This window comes from Eublepharis macularius, chromosome 6 (genome assembly GCF_028583425.1).
Source record: "Eublepharis macularius isolate TG4126 chromosome 6, MPM_Emac_v1.0, whole genome shotgun sequence".
In the NCBI taxonomy this organism is placed as follows: Eukaryota; Metazoa; Chordata; class Lepidosauria; order Squamata; family Eublepharidae; genus Eublepharis; species Eublepharis macularius.
This window is the reverse complement of record NC_072795.1, coordinates 142,445,344-142,460,000: the sequence shown is the minus strand read 5'-3', so window position 1 is coordinate 142,460,000 and position 14,657 is coordinate 142,445,344. Positions and strand designations below refer to the sequence as shown.

General features: G+C 42.5%; 1 protein-coding gene across 4 annotated transcripts in view; it reads left to right on the top strand.

Moving 5' to 3' along the window:
* Positions 1-14,657, top strand: part of LDB3 (LIM domain binding 3) — a 216,300-nt gene that overhangs the window by 10,777 nt on the left and 190,866 nt on the right. For 2 of the 4 annotated variants that reach the window (XM_054983566.1, XM_054983570.1), the window contains exons 1-2: positions 9,255-9,313; positions 9,429-9,557. In XM_054983566.1, the coding sequence (XP_054839541.1) occupies positions 9,465-9,557 (93 nt within the window). In that variant the 5' untranslated portion in view covers positions 9,255-9,313; positions 9,429-9,464. The other 2 variants (XM_054983567.1, XM_054983568.1) reach the window with 2 other exon arrangements.

Below are 14,657 nucleotides of genomic sequence, written 5' to 3'. Positions count from 1 at the left end.
TTAAATACCTATTTAATTTTATGTCATTGGTACCTGCCAGAACTTTATAAGTTTTCTGCTTCCAGGAGCAAATCCTGTAGGCACTTGGTCATCCATGAAGCGTGTCCACATGATGGGAAGCTGTGCTTGTCTGGAACTGGACACGTGGTTCATTTGCAGTGAACTGCCCTCCACTGCCTCATGACCGCCTTCTGTGGCAACATATCTGGACCACATCCGAGAGGGGGTCTTGGTGGGATGTGATGACTCTGGTCCCTCTCAATATTTACAAGGAGTGTCGCCTCCTTGAATGATCAGGTATTTCCAACCTGAGGGGGCTGATCAAGTAGATCAGAGTTGTGAATACTCATTGGCTGCTGCATTGTGAATGTGTATGTATAGTTTGGAGGCCTGCTTGTGGTTTGCATTTAGCAATAACCTAAAAACAAGAATGTTTTAAAATTTATTTATTTATTTATTTAGAAAAAAAATATGGTACCTCTCTAGGGAACCTGGATAAAATACATCAACACAAAACTCTAAAAGATGTTAATTAAAATCCAGCATTAAATGCCCAAGGTGGGCGTGGCAGAGCAGCATCAAGATGTGAAGTCATGTGATGTGAAAAACAAAAGTGGCATTATGCTGTTGGGGGCAATGGTCTAGTATTTGCCAAAATCTCTGGTTTAACCATATGGTTTAACCATAGATTTTTGGAGAATCCTAGACCATTGCCCTCATGATGTCATATCCAGTTTTTCATTGGAAGTGATGTGCACCAACCTGTCGCCCCCAAATCTTCCTATGGTGCCACGCAATGGCCTGGTATTTCTACAACTGCTTCACCTCTGAAGCTAGGTGCAAGAAGAACAAGGATTGTAAGGTTCATCTTAACTAGTGGACTGGGCAATATGGAAGGAGGCAGTCCTTCAAGTAACATTAATAAGCCACTAGGACCTCTCCCACCCACCACAAACTGAGTAAGAAAAGACAACTGCATAAAGGACAGTCACATGCTTACTACTTGTGATTACCACGCACCTGGGATCTCCAGTGGGGCTGGAATTTCCATCTGCAAACATCGGCCCTTTTTCCAGGTGCATAGACAGTTCAAGCATGGCACCAAATCACACCTGCAGCTCATTTGCGAGAGGAAACGTGTATTGGCAGACAGCAGAGTTGCCCCTGGGGCTGCATGCCCTTAATAGGTACAACTGCCTGATAAGCAGAACCCAGGATAGAACAAGAGACTTGACAACCTGATAGCAAAGTGGCTAATTGCACGCGAATCATAGCTGTTGTAGACTTTGCTTATTGTTGACACTGCACTGTGAATGGGGTCCCCGTTGAAGGGCTGCCTGGAAAGAGTCTGGAAACAGGAAGAATAATAAGATCAGCAATTACAGCAGATAGTACATGAGCTCAGGCACTCTGTACATGGGGGCAAATTCACAGGCTTGAGGATGATGTCCATGGGTTCCTGTACCACAACCCCATCACTGGTGTTATTCACATTTTAAGAATCACCTGCTGGGGAGAAATAGCCAATACTTGCCCATCCAACGTAGGGTATTTGGGGCCATGTGTGATCTTGCCAGTTTGAAAGAGTCATAATTTTTTGGGCAACAGCAAAAATGGTTGGAGTGGAAGGACTGGTGTCCATCTAAAAATACGGCTGTGCTCCCTGTTTCCTCCACCTGTGCATGGGTTTCATGGCATGACATTGTGCTGGCATTGCAATGAAGTTACACGGTGGTGCAACATTACACTAGCATTAAGAGTGGAATGCTATACTGAGAGAGCTTAGAGGGATGCCAGTTCAGTATCACTTCTCTCTAGCACGTTGCCAGTACTGTTGGATCCAGTCCCTGTATCAGCAGAATGGTGCTGGGGTATCTCAGGCATTGTACTGCACTAGTCATGCAGTGATGCCACATGACCGTATCCAGGGCTTTTTTTCAGGGGGATCGCAGGGGAACGGAGTTCCGGCACCTCTTGAAAATACTCGGCAATAGGGCTTGAAAACAGTATGCTTTCAAAGAATCCCGTGTGTTTCTTCCTCATTTCCCTCTTGAGAGTTCCGCGACTTCTTTTCCCAGAAAAAAAAACCCTGACCGTATTTATCATCTAAAAGCTTAATGGCCAATGCCGTCCTAAGTGCATTCAGGGGGCCTTTAGGATTGCACTCATGTAGATCTCAAAATTTCCTGTTCTCCAAAACATGGAAATTGTGAGTTTATATTAACTTCTGTGCCAGATGAGCGGTACAGATGTTAAAAAGCTTCACTACACTAACAGCACAATCCTAAACAGAGTTACTCCAATCTAAGTCCATTGAAATCAATGGACTTAGACAGGAGTGACTCTGCTTCGGACTGCACTATAAATTTCCCTCAGAGATTAGTCCTAGTCAGCATTTTGGAGTTTCATGCAAACCACTTCAGATCAGGACCTTCCCCCTGCACCATTTTCCTGATCTGAAATGGCCTCAAGGATTCTCTGTTTGCCCCATTTTAGACTTTCCCCCAAATTTAGCACTGCCATAACAACTATTCCTTCCAATGGTCATTGCATGTGATTAATTTTTACATACAACCAAATTCGTATTCATCATTGTTGTACCTGCCAGTCTGCGTAGGACTATGCCTGAATTGTCAGCTTATGCAGCACCTGTACAGCTCAGCATGGCACAGAAGTTAAATGGTCATCTTGAGCATGAGTCCAGTTTTAGATGTGTTAACTCTGATTATAAACTGAATTTTAGAATTTCCTTTGTGAGACAGGGGATGTTACTTAGATATGGAACATCGGTTGTGTGGGGAGTAGTAAAATTTCCTTTCCTTTCCCTTTTCTTGAAAGTACAATAGGATCATGTGATAGCAAAAAATGAGGGGGGGCGTGTCTTCAGAACTAAGCCTTGTGTGCTGAAACTCTTGTTTATAATGTGTAGTGGATTAATTTCGAAGGAGTTTATTTTTAGTCACGATGTTGCATTAGTACAGTGTTTCACCTTCATTATGTTACATACTAGAAAATGGCCTCTGGCGGGCCTCGCCACCACACCAGGCCTTCCCAGGCTTCCAGAGAGCTGTGCTGGCTTTCCTGCTGCGGCAGCCTCCTCAGATCCTCCAGAGGGCCTTGGTGTGGTGCTGGGCCTTCCTGCTGCCACACTGGGCCTTCCCAGATCTCTGGAGGGCCACGTGGGGCCTTCCCACTGCCGTGGCAGCCTCCTTGGGACTTCTGGAGGGCTGCACCACTTCTCTGGTCCTTCCCACCATCACGCTGGGCTTTCCTGGGCCTCCAGAGGCCCCAAGGAGGCTGCTGAAATGGCAGGAAGGCAAGCTGTATTGCCAACAACTCACTTCTTATCCCCACGCAGTGTGACTGCATGGGGATAAGAAGTGAGTCGTCAGTAGTGCAGCTAGTGTCAGGCGTCACTTGTAGTTTGGCTCTGAGAGAGTCTGTGTGTCTCCCAGAGAAAGGATTCTAGTCAAAAGAGGCAGGCTGTGTACATTCCAAGGATGTCTGTGTGTTTCTGAGAGAAAATGTTTATCCTGGGCAAAACAGGCAACCTGTGTGGAGCCTGAACTGGCCTGAGAAATTCTGCCTCAGTCAGGCCACCTGTGTGTGCGCCTGGGGCAGTCTGTCTATATCTCAGAGGTCCAAGCTACAAGTGACGAACGACGCTTGAATGGCAAGTGTATTTCTCTCTGTTCACTTGCCCTCCACTCAATCCACTTGCCGTTCAAGTGTCATTCGTCACTTGTAGCTTGGCCCACAGAGAGATTATCTTATCTAAGTCAGGCAAGCTGAGTGACTCTATGTCTGTGTGGATGAGAAAAAGCCATTAGTGAAGAACGGAATGGAAAATTACTTGGTGTGACTAGTCTGTGAAAATACCTTTACGAAGATATATTTACTTTTGAAACCACCAAGCTTAAGAACTATTCTGAAACAGATACATTTATCAAAGCTCTGCAAACATCATATTTATGTATATATAAATAAATTCTACTTTTGTTTAAGGGAAAAAAAGATCCCTTTTTACCTCACAACTACCTTCACATGTTGACCGTTCTGTGAAACTACCATCTATAACAAAGCCTTCCTGTAGCACCAGTTAAACAGATGGAAGGTGGAAGCCTTTGGGGGCAGTGAAAACCTTTTGGACAGGCAGCGATATATGGATCACACAAACGAAAAAGGGAAGGTGTTCTTGAGGTATAAGCAGGGCTTTTTTTCAGCGGGAACGCGGTGGAACGGAGTTCCAGCACCTCTTGAAAATGGTCACATGGCTGGTGGCCCCGCCCCCTGATCTCCAGACAGAGGGGAGGGCAATCTAAACTCGGCACAGAGGACAATCTAAACTCCCCTCTGTTTGGAGGCCATGTGACCATTTTCGCCAAGGGCCATTTAAACTTTAAAAAACTCCCCCCTTGTTCCAGCTGACCCAAAGTGATGTCATTGTGCAGTCCTGAGTTCCACCACCTCTTTTCCCAGAAAAAAAGCCCTGGGTATAAGCATGGGTAAGGTAGAGAAACCTAACCTTGGTGTGACTGGAATTAAAAAGTGTATTCGCTATGACTGGAGCCCTCCTGAGGTATAAGTTTAAGATAACATAAAGAGCTGGATTAAGGCCCAAATCCAAAGGTTTAAGATTAAAATAAATGGCCAATACAGGGTGGGTTCAAAAGCTTTCCTTACAACAGTGAATTGTAGCTGTTATTGATCAAAGTGCACTTCAGTGTCTCAGAAAAACACTCTAGGTTGAGATGTTAGTAATTTAGTAATTTTATGGTTGTTGTGGGTTTTCCGGGCTGTATTGCCGTGGTCTTGGCACTGTAGTTCCTGACGTTTCGCCAGCAGCTGTGGCTGGCATCTTCAGAGGTGTAGCACCAAAAGACAGAGATCTCTCAGTGTCACTGAGAGATTGGTGACACTTTTGGTGACACTGAGAGATCTCTGTCTTTTGGTGCTACACCTCTGAAGATGCCAGCCACAGCTGCTGGCGAAACGTCAGGAACTACAATGCCAAGACCACGGCAATACAGCCCGGAAAACCCACAACAACCATCGTTCTCCGGCTGTGAAAGCCTTCAACAATTAGTAATTTTATATTTATTATGTATTTAAATATAAACAGTTCATTAGTTAAAATGCAGATGATTAATCAGCTAGAATGTAGTGGAATAACTGAAAGACATTGATACCTACATACTTACCTGAAAGACACTGATAACAGCCCACTGGATAAGAACACAATAGTTTTATGAATTGTTTCATGTTGTAGGCAGAAATTAGGCATAAATCCTGCTAAGCAATAAAACTGACTGGGTGATCTTGGCTTGTTCCTCGGTCTCTTAGCACAATTAATTTCACAAGGCTGTGATAAGATTACACTGGGATGGATGACCTCCTCTGTCAGCCACCTTTCACTCCTTGTCAGAAGGACTGAATGCAAAATGTGACCAATATATTCATGTTGAAGTAGGGTTTTCATGCTACCTAACTACAGCATTTTTAAGGTCCTATTCATCCAAGACAAATTAGAACAAAATATATTATTTTTTTAGTTCTGTTGATTGCTTGTGGTTTGGTAGGCTGTGAGTTGTACGAACAGCTTAAACACATGCATTATAAGAGAAAAGCATAAATAAGGACTACGCTTGGATTATAAGCATCACAGGTAGGGTTGCCAACCTCCCAATGGGATGGACTGCGATATGATAAAAGTACATAGAATTGCCAGTTGGTCTGAAATTTATTTATGAAACAGATACTACATTTTTACCAATATTTATGGCTACTGGTCTCTATACCATCTATTGTATTTATTGATCTGTATATTGTAGGCACTTTAGCACCTTGCACTTTGATTACATTAATTGACACTACTATATTGATTATATTGATGGGTGGCTTTATTGCATAGCTTCCCGGTTGGTTTGTTCCTCTTGATTTTAGAAGGTTGAGTTCCTGGGGAATTTGTAGTTAAACCTGCTAATGGCGTCTGAAGACCTCCAGATTTACAACTGATCTCTAGACTACAAAGATCTATTCCCCTGGAGAAAATGATTCCGAGGATAGTGTACTCTATGGTATAATACCCTGCTGATCTCCCTCCCCAGGTTCCACCCCCCCCCACCAAATCTCTAGGAATTCCCCAACCTAGAGTTGGCAAGCCTAATAATCACAAGACTCCAGACTGCCTGCAAGATGAGAAAAGGTGGCTCCATTCTCTTTGTCATTAGAGAAGTCTCCACACTCACTTTTTCACTGTGTACATAGAATCTGCCTGGCAGCATCTGACAGCATCTCCAGGAACAGGCTCTGGGCAAAGCTTGAGAACCCCTCAATAGACAAAAGACTCCATATGCTTATTCGCTCACTGCATGAAAGAAACTTCCACAAAGTAAGATGCAGTCCTCAAGGCCATCTCTCCAATAAGATCCCACTTGGCGAAGGAGTCAAGCAGGGTTGCATTCTGGCCTCTCCACTTTTTAACTACTATATCAACTCCTGGGTGCAACACCTAAGAAATCCAAGATCCCATCTGCCAAAGCTTGCTGACAGAACAATTCCTGCTTCGCTATACGCAGATGATACTGTCATCTTATTCTCAAGGGGGCCTCAAGAGAGCATACGGTGCCTTTGCCGTATACTGTAAAAAGGAGCAGCTTGCGATAAACTATCCCAAAAAACCATCGACTTCAGAGATGACAAATTAAAAAGCCACAACATCAAACAAACAAAACATTTTAAAATATTTTTAAGACATCTCCATACATTTTATATAAAATGACCCAACATGGTATTCATTTCAAATACAAAAGAAGCACAAAGGACAACAGAGTTCTACACAACACAGAAAATGCCTTCATTTATCTCTTACTTGATTACCTGTTCAGGACTTCAGTTCCTATGCTTCATATTCTGTGAAAACTTTTAAATATTTTGAAATGGTCTTTCAGTCACCTGGACATTGGAGAGCCCAGGCATTGCTGCAGAGACTGCTCAGAGGGCACCCCCCCCACCATTTTAAGATTCCGCTTCACAGAAGGAGCCTCTTTTATCTCTGCAGCAATCAAATCTTCCAAGGAGAGGTTGCGTCTCAGCTCTTACATGGTTCTCAGCTCTCTATCTTCCAAGAAAGGTGCTCACTGGAAGCAGTACAGTCCAAGTCCCTGTGAAAGATCCTTCGAGTTCTGTGGGAGCTAGTTTAGTGTAGTGGTTAAGAGCAGCAGGACTCTAATCCAGAGAACTGGGTTTGATTCCGCACTCCTCTGCTTGAAGCCAACTGGGTGACCTTGGATCAGTCACCAATTCTAGGAGCTCTCTCAGCCCCACCCACCTCACAGGGTGATTGTTGTTGTGGGGATAATAATAGCATACTTTGTAAACCGGTCTACGTGGACATTAAGTTGTCCTGAAGTGCGGTATTTAAATTGAATGTTGTTATTATTGATATTATTATCTCAAATGCCCTTCTTAGACTAGAGACTTGGCCGATCCCCTTGGAGACTCATACGTGACTACATGCATCAACCTACTGGTTAAAACTCATCTTCAGTCTGGTGGGTTTAGTACCCCTGATTCTTGTTGATAGCCACTGTTCAACCTGGCAAAGAGCAATCGGGGGGAAACTCCAGGAGTATGGCCTTTCCCCCCAAGTTTTATTGCATCTTCAGTACCAAGAAACAAAAGAAACAATTAAACAGCAGCTTTGGGATCTTGCCCTACAATCAAATAGGACTCATATACAGAAATATCCAATTATTCTGCAATATGCTAAATTCTTCCAACCAGCAGATTATTTTAGATCCCTTGAGATTCCTAAATATTGGAGAATGTTATGCTTGCACGCTTCAATATTTTACCTTCACCCTCCTATAAGGCAGATGCCACCACGTTCCACTCGCTCAATGGCTCTCCCCGTGGCATACAGGGAAAGCAGAGTCTATTGAACATGTTCTGCTGCGCTGCTCGTTCTATAACAACCTCCAAACTCAATATATAGCTCCAGGGCTTTTTTTCTGGGAAAAGAGGTGGTGGAACTCAGTGGGTTGCCCTCGGAGAAGATAGTCACATGGCTGGTGGCCCCGCCCCCTGATCTCCAGACAGAGGGGAGATCAGGGGGCGGGGCCACCAGCCATGTAACCATTTTCAAGAGGTTCCGGAACTCCATTCCACCACGTTCCAGCTAAAAAAAAGCCCTGTATAGCTCTAATTTTGTCAGCTTTACTAGGAAGATATGAAAAATTTCACACTTCCCTCCTCCTTACAAACTCTTCCCAGGAGATAACCAATACAGTTGCTAAATTTTGCCCTTGGGCGTGTGGGATACATAAGCACCTGACGGAGCCTCAGTAACTGTATTTCTTTGTCGAAGGAAGGTATTATCTCTCTGTCCTTCCCTCTCCCCTGACAATCAGCATTCACTGCTCAGAGCTTGTCACACTGCATGCTCTCCCTATTTTTTATTTATTTATTACTTTATTTTTACTTCATTTTTATCCTTCCTTCCATTACTGCCGACTTTCCAGAGCTGATCTTGTGTCGTAATAAACTTGATTGATTGATTGACCTGCCTGATCATTCAACAGAATAAACCCCCCTCACTTTGTATGGAGTTCTGGGTGCATACCATGCATTAGGGTGCATTAAATCGGAAGGCAAATTTCTGCAGTGATGTTGAAAACATACACAGTGTAGTCAGAGTTCCACCCTTCTAAGCCCATCAACTGCAATGGATTTACAAGGGTGTAACTTTTTAGGATTGAATTGATAGACTATCAGTGCAGTCTTAAATATGGACAAGTTTCTGCTCCCTCCTCTTCATTCTGTTTCCTATGCCCCTTCATTTTCTCAAAGGCTGGGCATTAATGCAAGAAATAAAATGATGCTATTAATCAATATGGTATAATGAATACTGTATATTCATTATATCATACTCTTAAACACATCCCAATATATTTGACACGTATTAAAAGGATCTCCCCACGCCATTCCTGGGCAACTTCAGAAAGCCTGCTCTTGACAAGAGAAGATCCTAGAAACAAGCGAGGATTGCCTTTTTAATTTTTTTAAAAATAGGGTAGAGTATAAATCATTTACTTTATTTCAGAAAAGCAGCTTTGAGTCTGAACAGGGGGGCTTTGGAGTCTAGAAAGGTCTGCTAACCTCCCAGGGGACTATATTAGACCTCTGAGTCACGGAGTTCTTGCATAGCTGGTGTTGGGTTGCAATCCTTTTATGGACTCTCTCATCAGGGATATCAGTATCTGCATTATAGCTCCTATCTATTCTTAGGTGACACTTCAGCAGGACTGACCAGGCAAGAGACAACGACAATCATTATTTTATCCTTTAATTTGAAACAAACAAAAGAATCTACATTTTTTAAAAACCAGAAATACCCACCTCTTTCCCCTCCCCGCTCTGTTTCACAGTGACCTTTGGGGTTCCTGGCGTATAAGAGATAAAAAATGGCTTATAGTGTGACTCTCAATGGACCTGGACCATGGGGGTTCCGCCTGCAAGGGGGGAAGGACTTCAACATGCCTTTGACCATCTCCAGGGTAAGTGTTGGCAACTCAAGAAGCTGCTTGGATTTTGCTTATAGATAGGGAAACAGCGGCTAGTTTGGCTGTCGTGGCTTCAGACACAGGCCAGCGGGGGATTTTTATTGTATTAAAAAATACGTTGGGAAGTGAAAGGGGGCTTTAGGGGGATGTAAGCTATTACAGTGCTGTGAGAAATAGGGATGGAAAAGTTTTGTGTATTGTTCTGTGGCATTTCTGATTCAAACAACATTTGGGAAGCACAGGGCATCAGATCTTTTAAATAAACTGAGAACATGGAAATCTGGGTAAGGAAGTTACAGCATAGAGTTTGTATTCTGTTAGCCTGTAATCTGTCTTCTTATTCTACTTCAGAATTTCTCTATTTATGTTTGGGAAACAGTGATATATTTTTGCATGATGCTGCCCTTAGTCTGGTAAAGTCCACAATACCACAAATTGAATTGGAATGGGGTGAGCATTACAAACAGAATGACAACCCTCGCCGCCCCACAAAACCCTGGAGTTTTCTATCATTTTTGCTCCTTCACCCTTAACCAGTAATTTCAACATAATAATCAGTTAAGTCTTTTCTCCTTCTTTCGTGGGGGTGGCCAAGCTGGGTAGTTAACACTGTATATGCCACTTAGCAGTGCCAAAGAAGATCAAAATTTTCCTTGCCTGTGGGAGAAATGATGCTTTGCTTTTTCTTAGCAAAGATATTTTTAAAAATAATTAATTTTAGAATCAGCTTGAAATCAATTAAATGAAGGCCTCTGCCATGTGGAATAGAATATCTGGCGTGATCCAGGAACTGAGCTGTCAGCTCAAGCAATGTATTAATTAATAATTAATTAACCAGTGTAATTAGCATTGACGATTCAATATGTTGAACCTCCACCTTCCCGAAGAGTTACTGTAAGGGCTAACCAGGGGGCTGCTGTTCTTACGCCGTCTATTTCGGGAACCTCCTGAAAAGATTCCAGCGCCGCAAAAATCTTTCAGTCCTGCTTATGTTTGCATTCAAAGATGTTCAGGAAGTTCCTCTTCTCATCTAGATGCTTGTGGGGAGGCAAGGGTTGCACACTTCTGCGCTCTGGTTGATTGATGTATGCCACCTTTTAGCTTCAAAAGGATAAGAATCAGGCTAGATGAAATGTGTGCATGCGACACACCTCGAATCCTGTAGCTTTCCACCCACTTATAAACATTGTGGGTATGAATGAGTATTCTTCCTGGCTCCCCAAATGTCTGTGAATTGAAGAATTTTTCAATTGTTGGTAGGTCAGGGAGCCAATCTTGTGCATTCTTAATTAACATATAGTGTCAACACATGCATATAGACATAGTAGTGGCACAGGAATAATCTAATGTTTGCAAAAATGTATTGTAGAAAATGGCCCTTCAAGATTAGTATATTAATATCTATAGTACTATAGGTGAAGCACTTGAGCACTTTCTATGCCCGTTGCTCAATATTTTGAAAAGTAGTAATCCAAATAAATGCTCAGATGTTGAAGAAAGGGCAAGTTAAAGCTGGCTTTACATTAATTTTGAGATAAATCTGATGCTAAAATGGGCACCATTAAGAGAGCAAGAATTGAATTTATTAATGAATGATAGTGAATCCATTATTGTCTTTATGATTGCAGTTGGATGTGTTTTAATCACCTCTTTGAAAATACCTGGTTTCCGTAAACAGTTTTATAAGAATGTTGTACATATGACTTTCTCAATGTGGTATCTACTTTTTGATGTTCTTGTACTTTTTTCTTTTTGCCTACTTTCATTCCTTTCCTGCCTTTTTCAATACTTTAAAATGGACTCTTTTCTTGGAGAAAGTAAACCGCTGTCTTTGAACGTGCATTAAATTGTGGATTTGTATGACTTCAAAAAGTGATAACTTTGAATAGCACATAATCTCACTTTTATACTATCTTTTCTATAAAAGTGTCCTAAATGGAACAAAGATACTTCCTTTCTTCAGGAATGAGGTTTTGTGGACTGTTTGTTTTATAAATCTTTTATTGCAAATAAAAACATTGTGCATCAAGAATGAATACATACTACATTTATATCCATCTTGGGGACCCTATTTTGGATGGAAAGGCGGCATATAAATGTTTTAAATAAATAAAAGTAAGCAAAATTACAAAAAACCTTTACCATCCAGCTCAAGACAATTAATTTCTGGCCATTGTGGGGGATCTTTATCTTTAAAAAACGTCCACCATGTAGTGTGATATAATGAACAGAGTGCATAATTTAGATGGAGGAGGCCCAAATGATTGGCAATGGTCCCAATGTGTATCTGTGGACAAGTAGCTGCATTTCACCCTAATTTATCACACATGGAGTTTGTGAGGCTGATTCAAGAGGAACATGGTCACCTACTTAAGTTTTCAGGAAGGAAAAACATCTTTACATACAACAGAAATCAGCAGGGCTGCCGAGGAGGACCCAACTTAGGACAAAATGGTATGATTATCAGTGCAGTCATATCAATGCATTTATACACTTCTTCGTCCATTGAACTCAGTTGGATTTAGAAGAGTGTACCTCTTTAGGGTTGCTCTGTGTAATAAAGACATGCAAGACTAAGTAGAAAAATAATACATCGAGTAAACTTACACACCTTTCCATAGTAAGATGTCTATGAAATGTTAATGTAGAATGTCAAACACACAACAAAACTTCCTGTCTCACACGACTCTAATACTAAAGAAATGGCAACCAGTTTTTGAACGCTGTTTTAAGAATGATCTTCCTTTTCTCACATCAATTTGTACATCTTCATCTTAATCATGAATGTAAAGAACCAACACTTACACAGCCAAAAGTTTTGTTTTAGGTAAAATTGTTTCTTTCCCATACTGTGCAATTAAGAGTCTTGAAGATGTCCTCAAATGTATCAAGTATTTACATTCCTTTATCATAGTTGTTTGCATATATTCTGGAAGGATCAACAGTCGATTGTGGGGAAATCTGACTAGCTGGTTTAGCTAGTATTAATTCACCTCCTCAATACTTATCTGAAGTTCTCACTGTCATATTACAGTGATGAGAACACAGTGCAATCCTATGCAGCGTTACTCCTGTCTAACCCCATTGTAATCAATAGGCTTAGACTGGTGTAACTCATCATTGAGTTACACCAATATAAGCATTCATTTACCAGCATTGAATTACTAGCATTGATAATCTCACTGGACTAAGATGCCATCTTCCATTTGAGGGGGGGGGGTTGCCAAGGGACCCCCCCCAATCAGTTTTAAACCAGAAGGATTTGAGTCCAGGGGCACCTTGGAGACCAACAAGATTTTCAGCTATCTGAAGAAGGGAGCTTTGACTCTTGAAAGCTTATACCCTGAAGATTTTTTTGGTCTCTAAGGTGCCACTGGACCTGCTGTTTTACTGCAGACTAAGAGCCAAGCTACAAGTGACGCCTGACACAGGTTGGACACTTGTCAGCTTCCCTCAAGTTGTGATGGGAAATGTAGGCATCCTAGTCTTGCAGCTGTAATGGAGAGCCAAGCTGTAAAACCAGGACGCCTACATTTCCCATCAAAACTTGAGGTAAGCTGACAAGTGTCCAACCTGTGTCAGGCATCACTTGTAGTTTGGCTCTAACATGGCTACCTATCTGAAACAGTTTTAAACCATTTTCTCTTAGAGGCACAATTACTGAAGAACCAAGAGTCTCTTTATGGATTTTAATCCACATCTCTGCTGAAATATACGATATTTGCAGTGGCGGCCTTAGTAACTCTAGGGCCTTAGGCCGAAGTCCAGTATGGGGCACCAGAATCACTACCACCCCATTGCTAGTATCCTTCCCACTAGGGCGTAACAAAGGGTGGCCCTAGCCCCGTGTGAGGTGGGCAGGAGCTGATGCTGCAAGCCTGAGTCCCAGACAGAGCCAGCACAAGTGGTGGCAGGCCCCGGCTCTTCTTCTTTCCCTCCTTCCTTTAGGGGTAGATGGAGCTGTGGGTGACCGGGGCCCCTCACCGCATGGGACCCAGGCAATTACCCCTGTTGTCCACTGGCTAAGACCACTGAAGTTTGAGTTACACAAGTGATCTGGAAGGGGTCCAGACAGAATCTTTGCTCCGAGGCCCATGGTGGCTGTTGGCTTCCCTGGCATGAAGTTTAGCTTCTTGGGCTGGTTCAACATACTCGTTACTTGTCGACCGTAGCATTCTGAGCATGTATGAAAGGGTCAATCCACATCTAAGATAAAAGATGGCACTTCTGTCATCCAGTGTCCATTCATTCAATGGAGATGGTTCACAAGTTTGGCTAAATGCTATCAAGTGATGAGACACCATCAAGTGGAACTTTGTATGTGAATGAGTTTAGAGATCCTATATCACTGTTATAGGGTGACAATGGAAGTTCTGGTAATGCCAAAATAAATTCTTTCATGGCTCTGATAAGTATGGGGCTCCCTCCTCATTATTTTAATTTTAACTGAAGAATGGCATGACATAAAATGGGAAAACACAACTCTCTTCATGTGGTCTATGAGTTCTTCTTTGCATTGCAGTTTCATGACAGATGTACGTTCCCGCAAATTAAATGCTCGTTCCACCTCCATCCCACTCCATCTGCCACATTTTCATGCTTCAAGTGGTTTCCCTGCTTTTCTTTAATTTTTAAAGTGCCGCACATCTGTTTGTTCACACTCTCGTGCGTCACATTTTATTTTCAAAGCGATTCCCCCACTTCCAAGTTGCATAACTGCTCTGGGGATTGGGAGGCAGGTTTAGGGTGTCACAGTCACCTCCAGTAGGTGCTCCCTCACTGGTGGATCTTGCCCGTTTAGTCTTCACTATGTTGATAACAGCTGTGCAACCGGTGCCTTAGGACCGAGAGGAACAGAAGTCTTGTGGCTTCTTCAAGACCGATAGCATTTTATTCCTACGTAGACTTTTGTGGCAGAGGGTTCAGGCCAGAATGGAAGTTTATCTGTATGAGAAAACTCCTGCTGGAATAACATTATGTCAGTCTCGGGGTCAGTGATAACCCTTTATAGTTCCTGTGGGCTCATCAGACTTGGTCCGTGGAGATTGCCCCCAAATCAGAACTGAAAGAAGCAAAAATATTGATCGTATAGCC